Source organism: Manduca sexta, chromosome 20 (assembly GCF_014839805.1).
Source record: "Manduca sexta isolate Smith_Timp_Sample1 chromosome 20, JHU_Msex_v1.0, whole genome shotgun sequence".
NCBI classification, from domain to species: domain Eukaryota; kingdom Metazoa; phylum Arthropoda; class Insecta; order Lepidoptera; family Sphingidae; genus Manduca; species Manduca sexta.
In genome coordinates, this window is record NC_051134.1 from 14,100,944 (window position 1) to 14,119,031 (window position 18,088).

Sequence of the window (18,088 nt, forward strand, 5' to 3'; positions counted from 1 at the left end):
TGCTTCTGTTACTCAATCTTGCCGAGAAAACAAGTTTGAAACAATGAATTACCTATAATGATTTTATAATACAGTAGCTTATGCTCGCGACTCCGTCCGCTTGAAATTTTCCAGGATAAAAGTACCTCGATGTTTTCCCGGAACAAAAAGTAGTCTATATTCTATTCCAAACTATAATCTTTGTGCCATATTTCATCCAGATACGTTCAGCCTCTCTGACGTGGTTGAGATATAAAGATCCGTAAAAATTAACATTAGTGTACATTTAATCATTTTTTTAAGACTATCGATAACATACATTCTTGAGACAATAGAAAGAAATCAGTCATCAACGATTCGAAAGTCCAAACCAATGCAAAATTTCTGACCCTGGCAACACTACTAAATATGTGTAAAGTAATACAAAAATCCACTTGAAAGTATACAAAAAAAAAATAGAATTCACAGGGCGTTAAAAAGTTATAAATTTACCTTCTGATAAACTTTTTGAATCCCCAATCCTTGCCTTGTACGAATCTGTACGCTCGCTGTGACTCCATCGCCTTTGTCTCTTCCCGCTTAGCGTTTAATATTGAAAACTTGAACTTCGCACGCACTTCTGATTTATTACACGACACTAATAATAAATATAAAGATAAGTAGTCTTTGCTCTCTTCGTCTAGTCCTTTAGGGTTAACGCGGAGACACCATTTTAACTTATCACTAGCACCGGCTGAAAAAGTCGATGATTTTAACACTTCACCCATTTCTTCTCTACAGAAACTAAAATTGTTTATTGTCCACATGTAACTAAATTTAACCACTTTGACCTGAAACAAAAGACAAAACATTATATTTTTCAATATTTCTATGCAAAAATATAAGTACGAGGCACTCAGATTATTTCTAAGGAGTTTGTCAATAAAAGAAAACAGAAAGAAGCAGGTCGGTACTCGAAGTTCAGGCATATGCACAAAGACAATAAATAATGAATGGACATAAATCAATGGATGAAACGGAGGCTTTCTCAAGGCGTGTTCTCGTGCAGTCGCCTGACGCGACCTCTCCTGAACAATAAATCTTCCACCAACATCCAAAATCATAAATTCAACTTGTTCCGGAATCTTTTGTTGTTATGTCACTAATATAGCCCCGCTGACAGCCACAATAGAAAACAAACAAGCCACAGTGATGAATACTGCTGAGCATGCGTTTAACGACTTATTTATGGCGAAACTTTACTGTTCGCAACGTGTATTCTGTTGGTGATTCAAGGTTACAATGTAATTGGTGATTTTTTTATGAGACATCTCATGTACACGAGTCTTTTATACCGCTACACAGCAACATGCATTGGGATCTTTGACATTGAGTTAATGCAGGCGTATCGACTAAAGCATCTATCTCCGATAAATACGTGATTACGGTTATCGTGTATTGCGAATTTCGATATCATGCATGTTACGCGGCGAGGGTCCTCCGCGAGGCTCGGACGAGGTGGCGACGTGGATTACGGCGAAGGTCAGGAGGAATAGACACATAGAGCGTCGGGCGCAACTGGGCGCCGCTGGTCGTTGCCCCCGACCGTTGCTTGGCTTGCGGTGCTGGTGAGGTCTTCGCCCGGTCGCCGACCCGATCCAAGGCCGCCCGCATCATCCCCGCGCATTCGTCCACACAGATACCATCCGTTTGCAAATTACACCCACCCATCACACTAACTTAGCTCACTTTTACTTAAAGACAAGTAAAATTATTCATTAACAATACGTAAAGAGACTAAAATCGATCTATCAATTATAACTAATTGTTCTACATTGGTCGGGTCAATCATTGTCATCCTGATACTAAATACTAAAAGTGGAGTGTGATAAAAGGAACATTTAAAACATTTTATCGAACAAAATATTATTTTCTAACTGTAACCCGTTTAACCGTTGTGTAGGAATCAATTGAATGTTGTGGTAAAAACAACATTCAAATGCGACGATATCGTGCAAATGTATTTATGGACAAGTTCCCGTGTACAGGCGAATGTAATTATCGCAGGACGACACGTGTATCGGCGTCAGAGTGCCGCTGAATCGACACGTGCTCGATGCTCCGAGCTGACAAAGTAGTCTCACAACACGGAAGCGACAATTGCCTTAATGTTTATTCAAACAATTACACAACTAACATTATTTATTACTTGCTGGCAGTTTGTACCGTTATTATTTCCAAGGTGTTTCCTAGCTCGACTCATCAGCAGTTCAGTGATTGTCAAAATTGAAAGAGACCTTAATAAGCGAGGTGCCGCTACGCCGCGTAAAAGGCAAAAAATTACCGTTATAGCTCGCAAACTAAATAGATTTTTGGACAAAAAGTATCAAAAAGGTAACATCGGGTCGTTAGCTAGAGCACGCAACGGTTGTTCCAAAAAATGAAATGAGCGGTCACACGTATCTCTCGAGTTCGACGGAAGAGTAACCACATATATTTTCATCAAATATCATTATTATCATCATCGATAATGGACACACAAAAATTGTTATATAAATGTCCGTAGCATCAAGACGTGTTTTGTTTTAACTTAAATGATAAGTGTGAAGGTTGATAGGTAGATTACTTTCAAAATCGTCATCATATGGTTTTGAATCGCGCAATAGGATTGCAATGATGATTTGCCACGTTGCGTAGGTAAGTGGCTATCGAGTATCGCAACCGCACGAGCGGTGAGCGCGCGGCCACGGAACGTGACAAACGGCGCGACCATTCGACACGTACTTCCTACAGTTTTTAAATATGTACATGTTAACACAATCTGCATATGCGCGCAATGTTTCAAGTTCACGATAATGCTATCTGTAAACAATATTATCACTTACTTCTTACATGGGTTAAGTCAGCGCCGAATGACTTTGGCTCATACAAATTATTTACGACATCGGCCGTGGACTTTTACGACCACTTTACTCGATGTGCCTATTGGGAATTTATATAGACGGCAGTCTGCCGGGGTTTGTGTAGGTCGAGGTCGTTATCTATAATATGTTATATCATAAGGATGCTCCACGTGGCGATCCTAATTAATCACTTACTAATTAATACCAGTAATCCCTGGAGAAACAGCAAGTTCTTGAGAAGTCTTAACTTTGAACTTACTTTTACAATTAAGATTATGCTTGATTTTTAGGTAAAATAATTGCATACTATTATTGTAATAAAAAGTCATGTAAAGAATTAATGACAAAAAAAATCAGACGGGTTGCACGATAGTGGTGTACTCGCTCTATTAATGCTGCCGCGAGATATCTTCACGTAGTTGTGCCGTCAGCTGCAATTGTGTAGTCACAGGGCGTATGCAGTTCAATTTGACTGCAGATAACACGACTTTACTACGAATACTTATGCATTTGATATTTGAACATACCGCACGCGGAAATGCATCGTACTGGCTTACACTTAAGAGCAATCAGTAATAATGTAGAATGATGAAATATGACTTAATTGTAATGTAAATGAATAGTTATTAATTAAATGATGATGTTTAAATTATTATGAGATTATCCGCATTCTGTGGAAATATATAGAATAGGTTTAACATATCAACTAAAGGCCACTTGCACTGACAAAGCTAAGCTAATTTGTGATTTGAATAATCTTGTATTGGAAAAAAAATGTAACCGAATATGCCACAACGCAGGATTACGAAGTAGTTATATATTTATTCATGTAGCGCCATAGTTTATTTCATTGGGGAGCCCACTCTTCCTTATTGATTGATTTTGACAAATAACTACAGAAGCATCGTAGGGTTTATCTTAATCCATTGCTTCAAGGTATATATTATAAGTATCACAGGATATCGAACATAAGAAACACTATAGTGTTTAAGTTTTATAAAACCCACCAAAGAGTTTTATTCGCGATCGTTTGGCTCTCTATGCTGATCCTGGGACAGTGTATGTTGTTGGTTTATTTACAGCTAATATTGTTATACTTGGTTTCTGAACTTTATAAAGTCTACTGCCATAAACGCTATGGTGAATTACGCAGAAAACGCCATTATGTACTTGATGAGAATGTATAGTTAAGTGCTTAGGTTTGGTGACATTGGCCATAAGTTGACATTCCGCTACAAAGCAAAGAACCCATAAACCATGTTGATAGTGAAGATATTAATATTTACTTGTGTGAAGCACCAGTTCTCGGCGACGGGCGTGTTCCCGTCGTGCAGCGGGCTGGGCACGCGGCTCACCGCCATGCCGCCGGCGCCGTTGGAGGAGACGCGCGCCGACTGCGGAGCTGGCGCGCCGCCGCCCGACCCGCCACCGCCGCACTCGCTGCCCGACCCGAGCCTGCAAACGTGCACGCACAACGCTCTAACTTATGTACACGGGGAAATCTGAAATGCATTTACATACCTATGCACTTTAAACCATGGTTTATTTACATATTACCTATTAAGTACGCCTGTCCGGGTTAATCCAGTAGGGGTTAATCCGGGTAAGTCCATTAGTAATTTAAGGTATTTAAACATAATTGACAATCGACAGACTGAGAATAGTAAGTGTAAGCGTTACTGAGAGGCGATGCGACAGGGGAATAAAAATTACTGCTCAAATAGAGGAATTCAAAATAACATTATAAATTAACAAAGATCAATATTTAATTACGCTTTGAACTTTAAGAAAGTAAGAAAAATAAAGTGATATAGCAGAACCTCGTAAATATTTTTCTTCAAAGTTATCATTAGCCATCTCACGCGGCTGTGCAGTGTGCCTGGGAGAGATGACCATAATGGCAGAGGAGTGATGGTCAATTTGTAAATCTACTTTTTCCTGTTAAATTTATTTCTGGACTATTCGTAGGTTGTTTGTCACTTTGCCAGCATTAAAAGGAAAATAAAAAAGATTAGGGAAAGATACTGAGTGCTTCAAAATTTTAATTTTCATTTATTATGCGTAATGCTACAATAAAATGGCATTTCACCAACTTTTTTTTAACACAATAATTCTATTCCTAAGCATAATCCTAATAAATAAACATTTACAATCTCATATTACCTACATTGTCTTTTTATGCTTTTTCTATATGGCCATCTCGGCTCGATCAAATATGGCCATCTTTCCTTACTATCCGCTGTGGATGGTTATTTGTTTTTTTTTTTTTTTTGTAAAAATCATAAACAATCTAGGCGTCATATTGAGTAGAAGTTAAAGTTTAGCTCATAAACTGTTTGTTAAAAAAAAAAAACACAAATTTCTTTCATGTCTTATCACCAAACTATTTAACGTAAGGGACATTTCCATACGTTTTGTTTCTTCCAGAGTTGGAATGAAATATATTTTTTTCTCACTAAACGAATAAAATTACAATAAAATAGTTTCAGTGAGTGGAAATGTGTTTTTATGGATTGCCTATCTCTCTTATACGATCATCTTATACAGTTCTTACCTTAAAATTATTTAAATCAGTAATTTTCTAAGTTACACACACACACACATGTTTGTTTATTGCTTTGATTATTGCGGAGATTTTTGTATAATTTTAAAACTGCAGACAACAAGTGTCAACACATATTTTTTTATACTGAAAATAATAAGTGATAACAATATAACAGTAAACATTTTTACCTCGAACACATTTTATTTTGCATCAGAACTAACAGAACACATGCTCGCAATAAAATAAATATTCATTATCAATATGTAGACTATATTACAATTCGTGCTAACAATATTATATCTTTATCGGTTAATGATGCAATAGGGTATAATCATTTATTATATTATTAACGAAAGCATGAACTACTCTGTGTCTAATAATCTCTGCCCATTTTCTTTTAACTTACACAATTAACATAATTAAGACGCTAAAGATATAATGTGAGTTAAAATATTAAATTTTCAGTTACAATAAATAGGCAATTTAAAATATTCCAATAGCGAGGGCGCTCTCAATTCCTAAGTAGCTCAGCAAGATTTTAAAATATAGGTACATAATGACTTTGACATTGACTGTCATTGATGCATAACAAGAGAATATTAAATACATCATAAGTAGACACACAAGATTTAGCTCGCGTTACAACATTTCATAAATTATTCATACGACATGAGAACGAGTATTATTGAAATTCAATTTATAAATGGTAAAAAACAATTTTAACAATTGACCTAGTGGCCGCTAGGCAATACCTGCAACTTCTCATGGAATTGAATGCAAGGCGAAAATGTAGCAACGTCGTAATACGCCAATCAACGATCGCAGTTTCGCTTCCCAAATCTGGGACGCGAATACACACATATAGCTTACGCACACATTAATGTATATATACTTGTGTTAATGAACAATCGCAACTCGGCTAAAGAAGTTATGCATAAGTGTCTTTCTGATTTTGGGTTTTGGTGCCGTCAAAATGTCGAGAGTATTACAGAAGTGGGACATGCACAATGCGCGAGATATGGCCGTCCTGCGAGACTTTCACGAACTGTATTTTGATTACCAAATACGCGTTAGAATCTGTGTCAGTTTCATCACCGCAATGCATCCGCTCACAGTTGGCGTGCGGTCGCTTTTTGTGAACACACGTACGTGTAATCCGACTACGCAAGCTGCGTTTTGTAGCCCAGTCCCCGCCTGTTAGCAGGACGAGCATCCTTTAACATATTATATGTAATTTGTTCATGTGATTGAACAATGCACAATAACCAATGATGAACAATAACATTACAGACAAAATAACACGGACAACTTGAAATGTGCATGATGGAGACTGATCTTAGCGATCTGAAAGAATCTGGTCTACACAATATGGAGAAGGTAGAAATGACCTGCTGCGTTGAAGAGCTACACAAAGACTATTCACGATTAAGTTTGTTACCCTTCGTTCGTAATCTCGGCGATTTTCTGTTCCCTATTGATGTGAGGCGATCGTGTTTTCTATGCGACGTGTTAACTTAAGGGACCAGTTGCGTAGAGTTGCAAGTTACTTGTAATTTCTCGCTTGATAGGCAACTTGATAGTAGCCGATATTAAGGGTGTTATTCTTGGAAGCAAGTCGATAGATACTGGTAATTGTACGGTCTACACTTCCCACTGAGTATTGGTCTAGCAAAATCTATAGTTCAGGCAGTCTTTTTAGTTCCGTTAATATTGTGTAAAGCAATGTTGAATTAAAATAAATGACGCTGGACATAACCCAAAAACTATGTTACAAATATTGGCAATGCACCATTTTCTTCATTTGGACACAGTATTGGCTTATGCAGTTTTTTCAATTGGCACTAGGTAAATAGAAATTATTCTAGACTCATACGTCTGTGCTGGTATCTGTTATTAATAATTGTTAAGTGGTTAATTCCTCTTTCCCAGACGGTACATCATTCCGTTATCTACTGCAGTCTTGCGTTTGATGAACTGTCCAGTGTAAACAGCCTTTAGTTGACTTCTTTACTTAGGTTGTCCATTTAGCTGTTTTTTTTTTCTTTTTTTTGTCTCTAGCATACTCACGGGCAAGTCTACTACTACATTTGACCCACCAACATAAACTTTTATAGATTGCATATAGTCTGAAAATGTTATCAATCTTTATAAAAACTATGTTATTAAAGGCATTCGGTGATTCTAACTGTTAATTCATCGAAGGTACGCTGGGTATAATAATAATAAATGGTACATTTTATTCGTAATAGATAGAGGACGCAACAGCTGAAATTGCGATCGAGCTATGAAATTATGTATGTCAAACAAAAAAAGTGTCACAGCACTAAACAAAAGTAGGCTAAGTGAATTAATCGGTACGACCTAGAAACTGAAAACGAGTGACGCGTCGAAGAATCTCCGCTGAATTAGGGAAAGGGAGCATATTACAATTAATTATTTAATATAATTAGTACTTTTATGTGTGTAGTTTTATCGCCTCGATGTCTCGTTATGTAATAAGCAGAATGCCTAGTCATCAAAATAATAATAATAAGCATAATATTTGCTAGATACAACGGTATTTTACAACATCCAAAACATAATTCTTCTCATAAGTATTTGCCTGTGATCATAATATGATCGATAAAGAGTAAAAATAAAAACGTTTATAAAATATAATATTGGCTGCAAAAGAATACTGAAAACCCATAAATAAAATCTGCCTTTTTTGATTAATAAAGCTCCTAACCTAACCAGATGTTAGTTCTAGAACAATATAATAACTACAATATTAATGATAATGATTGATTGCACCTCGACGCGACGTAAAGTTGGTGAAATAGATTAGAACCTTGGTTAATAGTAATCGACTATGTATGATAATACAATTATAATTTGTTGTAAGTATATTTTGGAATAGGTTTCACTTTTTGATATAATGTTTTTCACATTATTCTAAGGTTTGTTATCAAAGATCTAATATTCAAGATACCTTCGCTTTTATTTAGTTGTCATCAAGTTAGTTAACATAATAAATATTCTACTTGGTAACAGCAGTAAAGTATAGTAGTAACATTTTCTGAACTGCTGTTTTATATTTGTTATTAAATTAGGTTAAACTTAGGTATAAAATGTATAGTAACAAATAATTTCAAGACAAGACGGCTGCGGGATTTTAATGCTCGCGAGTTTCTAGTTACATTGTTGCAGGTGCCAGCATTAAAAGCTTTTCATAGGTGGACAAGTTCTGTATTAATTTTGTTACAGATAAGATTATCGCACCCGCAACGATTCGTCCGAGGTCAATCAACAATTTGCCATTGTGACAAATAGAGCGGCCCGACCGACCTACATTCTGCCTCAGTAAGTAAACCACTCCTATGACGATTAACAATAGGTGAATCATATCAACTCATCTATTACTTTTGGCCTAAATAAAAAGAGGACATTGTTACGCAAACGAATGTCGAGTGATTCCAGATGAGACGTTCACGTTGCTCATTTGTGACACTATGTGGTATAATGAAGATAGATTATTGCGGTCACTTTGGGGGCTTGCGAGTAGTCGGACCACACACAGGTAGGACCACCGAGCTGGCCGCAAAAACACATTGTAAAACATAGTTTTTGTCACCAACACCCGTTTCATTCGTCACTGATATAAATGTAGTTACTGATGATACTCCAAACATTTATTTCGGCTGTAAATAAATTGCATATTTAAATCGATTTCATATAAGTGCAGTGGGGTTTATTATTAAACCGCAAAGAGCACGTCGCAGTTAGGATAAAGTTAAAGGTTGGTAAAGTCAACAACCCGTGAATCGTTGGGCAATATTCACCGTATGTATCATCAGTCTCCCGTGGTCTTATTATAGATGTCATCCGACCTACTCGCATCCTCTTCTATATTTAAGTCAAAGCGTCTCGTGTCGTCGCATCACTGAGATCTGTGGTTAATTTTTGGATTGCAATTAGATAACAAATTCTTGTTATACATTCTTTTTTCATAGTATATGCATGGGCATATAATAATTGTCTACTGTTTAAATATGTTGTTTGTCGTAGCCTTGTGTTCCTACAATGAGTGCTAAAAGTGGTATATATTAATTGTTATAGCTTTATAACTTTCAATATGTTGATATATTTTCTCTAAATAATATTGAATAAGACGACCATGTTGTTATCACACAATACCGTTAAGATAAAGCGTTTTAGGACTACAAGACTATTTTACAAACTAACAATTATAACTCTAGAGTATGTATTTACATAAAATTTATTTTAATAATACCTATATTTTTGCGATATCAACGAACTACTATCATATTTGACATTCGATTAATTTAGGACACAGTGATCCAAGTTTGACTTTAATTGTATGACTGCTATACGCCTAATTCATACGAATATGACAATGTAATTATAAAGTTTAATCATTCAATTAGTTTTTTGTTATACTCACATCGAGGCTATGGAAACAATGACAATGCCACTGCACGACCATAAATTCGCAATCAATAATAATGGTCGACAGTTGACGAGACAATGGAATCAGAATAAGGACGAAAGGTAACGAGCGTCTTGATACGCATGTGAGCGATTTTATTTTTTAAACGGTGCGTCGCCGCTGCATCGTCTTAGCAGGGGTGGGGAGGGGCTGGTAACAAAGTGAGCATTGCCCTCTTTACGACGACGCCGTGCTGTGACTCAGACGCCCTGAGGACGAGCCGACTGGGACCTGAAGGACGGTTTGTTTACCTCGAGTAAACAATCTTACGATATACGACATGCTATTGCAAACACACTTCAAACATTAACATTTCCAATTTCAAATGCAGTTAAAAATTAGTACTAATGTAAAGATGCTGTACGATGATTAAATTATTATTTATTTTGTAATCAAATTCATTAAGCATATTATTTGTTTCATCAAAACATGTACTATGTCCTACGTTGTTTGGTCTTAAACGAGTTCACCTCATTATATTTCCAATATAATATAATAATTATATACATTTCTCGATTTATTTCATTACTAAAACCATTTAATGAACGACGAACCCAATAAACAGTCTAGCCCGAGTGCTTGTACGGGTCAGGATGCGTCAAGTTACCAGCCACTAGCTTTAAAAATATGGGTTTTGTATCGATAACTTTTCAGCTTGATCTTGAAACTATTGACATCAGGTAAATCCGCCACTATATAGTCAGTTTATTCTTTAACGCAATGCGCCACTTCTACCCCGATATTACTCATATTTCTCAGAAAACCGTAGTGAAGCATCAGCAACCCAAATTCTGATTTTTTTTACTTTACGAGTGACGCTGATCATTCATAATTTTGGTGATCCAATTGTCCGTTTGCCGCGCCGCTGGTTAAAAACCCGTTTTACCTGCAGCTGCTGGTCGGTCATGTACTTTAGATTTATTGTTAAGCCGTCGAGAAGACTTATTATTGGTACATCAACCAATGACGGTCGACCGCAAATTATATTCAATTTATGTTCAAAATATTTAAATTCAGAGCATTTGTTTGATTGCAAGGTGATCTTGGAGCTGTTATAATTTGCACTGTACGTCTTTACACAAGGCATGGCAGGCACACACGTTTGAAGTGGAGACTAAGTGGACACGAGGTCACATCTTATATCACAATACGAGTAAACGACGATCCGTCGGTTGAACATTTTAATAATAGACGTATTGTATCATGTCCGGCGGTGACGCAACAATCGTATGGAGGGCGAGGTTGGTTCAATGATAAACCTAGTCACCATAAAATGCCCTAAAAATTGTAAAGTGGCCTGCGAACGCAACCCGAAACATAACATGAATAATTACGTATTATTGCGTATGTAGGTCACGTGATACCATTTGTTTTTCATGTGTTGTGATCCGTTGACAAGTTTGTTGTTTTTAAATAAACCCTTTGTTCTTAAAAGCATATTGAAACATGTTAGCTATTTCCTGTTGAGTCTATGTCATTCGTGTGATAAATAACAAGTGGCAAAAGCAAAAATCAATATAAAACGCTGTCAATAAGCGTTTCAATAAAAAATAATCGAACTAGAATATTATACAGATGTGTTTAAACCACCCAGTTTTATTTAGAATTTGTCTCATAGTACACCCTGTATATAATTACTATGTTTGTTTTATCAACTAATCTTTACAAAGTGGCTGTCATACGGCATAATAGGGGAATGACCACGGACAGATGGCGTTGCACCGTATTGCAATGCATTTCACATTTGATAGCAATATTGTATGACAAATAATTATGTGAATTGGAATGTACAAACAGAACGGGAATTGAAGAAATATCGTTACTGGTAACAAAAATAGCGATCATGTGAGATGGGCATCGTGCAAACAGCGCAAATTGTAGGTGTGACGTGTGGAATAATCAAACACATGATGTATTCAAGGCTGCGCCAGCCGTCATCGTTCCATAGTCCGTTGGAAATACAACAATAACTACTGAATGTCAATGCCAAGAGTTTCTGGGAAATTTATTATTACCTACCCCTTCCTCAACGCGCACATTATTTAGCTTTGGCCTGTGACTCGGCTGCTCGTATTTTTTCTAAGTTAGCAATAATTTCAACAATAATTTTATCTATACGATATACAATTGGTCTCGACTAAGTGTAACATAGCAAAAGTTTCAACTTACATAAATATGTGTTTGTAGGTTCACAATATGTACGAAAATTAAAACTCCGTTAAAGGGATCCAATATTTCTGATCCATACTATCATTGCATACGCGCTTCTGTAATGAACATTTCAACTAATCCTTTTGGATCTTATTGGCGACAGACACTACTTGACGTGTTCCCACAATAAAATTTGTGTTCTTTGCCAAATATATGTTATGTCCGTAAAAATCACAGACATGCTATCTTCGCGTGGTTTCGGGTGAGTATTGTGCACTGGAATCGTTTATAAACGCAGTTGCATAAATAACGACGACAGAACGGTAATACATTTTGTTTTATGTTCGTTTTTTGTTTAGAAAAATATACATTGTGACAAACCTACTTAGAAATCGGGTTCGTCTAGTTTCAGCGGCATTTGTATGCGGTCGGAAAAAAAATCAGTTAAAAGTTACCCAAATTTATCTTAAAAAAATAGAGAATTTATTTGTGTTTCTATAACAATACTTAGTAAAGAAAATCGCTACTATCGTAAGGGGTTTTGGCAAAACAAACATTGCCAAATTTTGGCCAATAGATCCTTACTTTGAAAACAAATATTGTAATTATACGATTGAATCGAATCAATAATGATGAATCTGATTGCAAAATAAATTAACATTGGTCAGATACGATATTTGCAGATGTATCGTGAAAGCGAACGCGGAACTAAACCCAATACCACCTCTATTTGTCCGAGATGTGCGGGGACGTGCAAGGTGACCGCGGTACGACGTTACACATGCTACGCAAACGTGACGAGATGACTGGCGAGACAGTAGGCGTGCGCGTGCGCTGCAGTCGCTCCAACCAGATACAAGCCCACCATTATCGCTGTACTACAAAAAATGTTGGTTCTCAGATATTATGAAAAAAATATACTATATCACATTGGATAATCCTAATTGTACGGTAGAGCTACGCAGCGCTGTAACCAATTTTTGTCTAAAACAAAAATGGGCGATACTATTTGTGATTGTTGGGTAAAAGGGCTCACCGATTTAACTATGACAAGAAACCGGCATAAAGTGCATAATAACTCCTATACCATAATCCTACTGGCCTTTAAAAAAATCGATAACTAGTATGAAGATTCATTATCGATAGAGATGTAACGAAAGAATCTGCATACAATTTACGTACCATCAGCTAGTAAGTATGCTTTGAAAATATTCTTCGTAAATCATAATGCAACTTAACGTTTCCGCATTTAATGCAGATAAATTGTTTCTCAAGTGCGAATCCATACGTTAATGTAGAGTTCTATAAGTGCCACGAGACATCTAAACATGTATTTATAGACTGACTAATAGCTATGCGTATATATTATTAAACAAAGTAAATAAACGTGCCTCTTTATACATACATTTATGTATGTGGATATATGCGGAATTATACTTGGTTTTATTACACAAATAATGATGTTTCATACAAACTGTATACTAGATGATAAGCCTCATAATTTAAAATAAACATTACATGAATAAATTTAACTTTGAAGTGTGTTTTTTAAATAAATACACTGAAATGAACTGTTTGTTCTAATATTCGCATATTCTTATAGGCACGTAATAAGTAGGTACCTACAACTATAAAAAATTATCACTGTGACATTGAAAGATAACAATAATCAATGAACGATCAATAAAAAAGTTGTATGTGTGTATGTGTAATAATAATTTGTACATGGCTACGTAATCTATTTGCACGATTGAACATCAATATTTTGGATCAAAATTGAATCATAAGTTGTAAGTGAATAAAAATAAATTGGTTCGAAAAAGTTACAATGGCTCTATTATATTTCATGTTTGGCGTTATACGAATTTATTTCGAGGATGTGCCTTTTTGTTCTAAGCAATTTCCACTTTACCCTGCTTTGGACATCCTCTATAGTAACAAGAACAGAATTTTCGTATTAATTAATTTATATTTAATATAAAAATCCTATTTAAATTACAACCGTTTTATGTAAAGTTCAAAGATTTTTAGCTCTAACATGACTTTAAAATCATATACAATAAGGCTGATTCTTGCAAATCTCCTTTTTTACGAGACTGGTATTGAATAATTTGTTATGTAATAATTTACCTCGATGAAAGAAAATTCAAAGTTGTTCCTAACTAAGTCTTATGCATTAGCTGTGAATATGTGGAAGTAAAATTTAAAATTGATATTTACATAAGACCTACGAAACAAAATGTTAAGGTCGAACATTCGCGTTACGACGACGACACTGCGCCTTTATATTACGCTTCCTGGTTTTAAATCAGGTTATTGTTAGACTCTTAAGTGCAAGAGTCAACGACGCTATGTCTGCGATCTTGAAGTTAAGGAAACGAGACAGAATAATGAAATTGCATATAACCTCAGTTGTCGAGCAATAGAACGTTCGGCCTCGCGAGGACTCGAACGACGGACAAACTGAATAATGGTGAGACTAGATAACTACGTCACGACCTTCGCAAGCTGGTGCTGTGACGTGGACGCTCACGCCTACCTGTTTGCACGTGGCCAATAATGCCGATGTTAACGCGCTCCACTTCTCAATGAACAACTACACCAACAACTAGCTATAATGCATTTCATAAATATTCACAAGTGTAAAATCGAAAACGTTTCACATATTATTGCATTGAATTTTAACAGTCACAGTTATCGCCAAGCCATCTGCTGTTGCTATCGCCAGTCTGTGTAGGTTGGTTTTTTGAGCATAAGTATTATATTGCATTGTGCGATTCATTGGAATGTTTCATATATTTAACGAAAAGAGTAATTGCTCGGTCCCCTGTCCATCTCGCTAATTACACAAATACCAGCAACAAAGCTGTTACTACATTTTGGTTTTCTGTAAAACATTGATACCGCCCTTTTGGAGTCGGTCTGTCTACAACGCAACTTTATCAATGTGAAAATGTAAATTACACTTACAATTATGTAAATTATTTAAAAATAAAAAGCATTACGTACTTCAACCAAGAGGAGCGCGCGGTTTGCTGATTATACCTAGAAAGGAAATCAAAATATGGTTTTAATATTGTATGGACTGTACACGTGACTTTGGCGGGAAGGTCTAGGATCAAGGCTCGCAGCACAAAAGATTATCATGGGCACAGCTGAGCGAGGATAAGCCGCGATGCGGAAGTAACGAGCGAGGCCGAGGCCGTGCGGCCAATTTATAAACTGAAGCATGGGTAGCTGAAACGTTAGCGCTTCAATAGTTCAAATATACGAGTATTTTCAGATTACGTGTACGTTAGCCACGCAAGAATACGATTGCAGGAACTATAATTAAAGAATTACTTTAACGTACCATGATAAAAAGCATCGATATCACGGTCGCGCAGAATCGTGAAAACATAACTGTTGTTGTATTAGGAATACCCCGCACTGCGAAAAATAACAGCGAGATATTTTTATCGCCATTCTGTAACAATTAGAATCACACAGAAGTGGCAGTGCACGGTATGGCAATGGAGTTTTAAATTGCGCGCGAAAAAATGTAGTTTGATCCGCATTAGCGCGATTACGCGATACGTTGAGGGTTTATTTTTGCGCGAATGTGTTATGGAGGATAAATGTTGTAGATGCCCGCCGCACTATCAGATAGAATTTGCGTCGATATTTAATCGCGTAAGAATATACTTATAATGGGGAAAAAATTGTAATAGCAGACAAATAAAATTATTGGTTATTTTTCTATTTCACGGATACAGTAAACACCAAGGCCGAAAGCAATTATTGCTATGCGATTTAGAAGACGCTTAGGTACAGTATTAATAGTATATAGCCAGAAGAAATGTCGCGTGGCGATATTTCGCTGTGCAGGTTATCCTGAATACTCATATGAAATAAATAAATGGAATAAAGTTTTAGCAACCCCAATATAGATTGTGATTTGCAGTTGTCACAACAAGAAGATTGTCAAAACTTATTTAAGTATTCATTGAAGATCAATAAAACGTTATACGCGACTGTCAAAGCTGTTCGAGAGATTGTGCAATCCAACTGCTTCGCGATTTTTTTAAGGTGACGTATAAAATCTCCTCTAATGTTGCATATTAAGGTTTAAAATTACTACTGCCAGGTAACATTGGTATACACACTTAACATTAAAATATGAAACCCTGGTAGTTAACGTGTTTTTGTCAAGTTCAAATTTGTAAGGTCATATCACGTAGTAATTCTTACACAAACCTCGTCACGAGCATGAGTCGATACTTGAGCCTTGCAATCGGATAGAAAGTTATATTTCAAAGCTTTGGTTTGGTTTGGTTATTTAGCGAGACACGTCGCGTCTAATTATGTAAGTTATGTCAAACAGAAATGAACACAAATTACACAGTGTATTTTAAAAGGGTGGCTGTAACCCCATAGTTTATGTCATATAGAATGAGGAATAATAAAATGTTGAAGCCCTGTAGGAAAGGGCGGAATAATAGGGCGTCCAGTGTATTGGTTGTTTACTTAAATGTTGTTACAAAGCTTTCGAAATATTAAATGCATTTCATTAATCAAAAATCGAATATCTCCGAGGGATTTAAGAAAAAACACCCTGCAATATATATATTTTTCAATATTAATTAAACACTAAAGATCGATTTATGGTAATAAATATTAATTAATGCAGCTAAAATTAAATTATTTTATACAAGTCTATACTTTAATGAAATGTTATACTGACGTGAAGTTATGTTTGCCTTAATAATAAAAATATAATCTATTTGATAAAATATGCTACACATTACATAAACTCGTAGTGTACGCAAATCGTATGGTAAATATTGAAAGTGTCTCCAGGCCACGTGTGCGTACGTGGGGAAATATACATATACACACACATATATATTATTCGCGAGATTATTTTGAAATTGTTACGTCTGTATCTACTTAACACGTTTTAAATACAAAGAATGATGTGAGCAAGAATTTACGCGAGACTGTTATGTAAGAGCACGTACGTGAAGGTTGCGACTTGCGGGACGCAGCAGCGAGCAAACTAAACGCGAGCTCGGCCTGCTTCCACACGTGACACAGGCCAACTCTACGATATGTAGAATTACGGATATTGGAAAGCAGACATCAATGGATATAAAATGCCGTTTGCAGAAGCTAATCTAACTAGGACAGATTGATTTATAACTCAAACAAGAAACTGTGCCACCTCGGCCCTACTGCAACGCGTTCTACATTGTTTTACCATGAATATGCAAACAGATATAAAGCCGTGTTTACGATTCATATTGCTAAATACGACCGATATCGATGTAGATCATAAACGTACAACCGTGTTTCTGACAAAACGGTTACTGAAAAGGCGAAACTGGTTCGGCCTTTACTTTTATTGTCCCGTGAATTATTAGATGGCCAAAATGATTGGCAAGACCTTGACTTCAGCCTAATATAAATTGTATGATCGCACTTCCTACATCAGCGAGGGTCGTCACTGTCGATCGCCTCTATACTCTATCTAACAGTTTGATGGCCAAACACACCTACAATATTGCTGTGCATAACAATTTATCGATCGATTAAAAATATACTGCTAATATGTATCTTATCAAACTCTGCATTAAATCATATTTTGCCATCCAACAAACCGTGATATTAAAATTCCTACTTTAACGCATTTAAATAATGAATAATGTATTCTTTCTAATTTGTATTTTGCACAAAATAACATGCTGTCACCAGTTGGTGTTGCTTATTTATAAAAGATATTAACTAGCCCTGACACAATACATCTCGGATCGTGTAGGTGTGGTGTGTGCGCACAGCATTCTCGCGAGCCGTGCGACGGCTTTCGGTGTGCGTGTTCGAACCCAGCGTGACAGTGTGTTCGGCACTAGACGCTCGCCGGTCGGCGGCCGGCGGTCGGTACCAGCCAGCCAGCACAGCACGAGGCATCGAGAACGCGACCCGATTCGCCGCTCGAGAAAGCATCGACAAAACTCGGTTGAGGCCGCGCACACTACCCAGGCGGACGTACACTTTCAATCTTTG

At 36.5% G+C, this 18,088-nt stretch overlaps 1 protein-coding gene across 8 annotated transcripts in view; it reads right to left on the reverse strand.

Moving 5' to 3' along the window:
- LOC115456390 (protein roadkill) overlaps positions 1-18,088 on the reverse strand; it is a 55,721-nt gene that overhangs the window by 6,051 nt on the left and 31,582 nt on the right. For 3 of the 8 annotated variants that reach the window (XM_030185421.2, XM_037440619.1, XM_030185424.2), the window contains 3 exons: positions 15,056-15,091; positions 4,148-4,316; positions 472-809 (listed from right to left, as the gene is read on the reverse strand). In XM_030185421.2, the coding sequence (XP_030041281.1) occupies positions 472-809; positions 4,148-4,316; positions 15,056-15,091 (543 nt within the window). Of the gene's footprint in view, positions 1-471; positions 810-4,147; positions 4,317-15,055; positions 15,092-18,088 lie in introns of those variants that run through there. The other 5 variants (XM_037440620.1, XM_030185425.2, XM_030185422.2 and 2 more) reach the window with 3 other exon arrangements.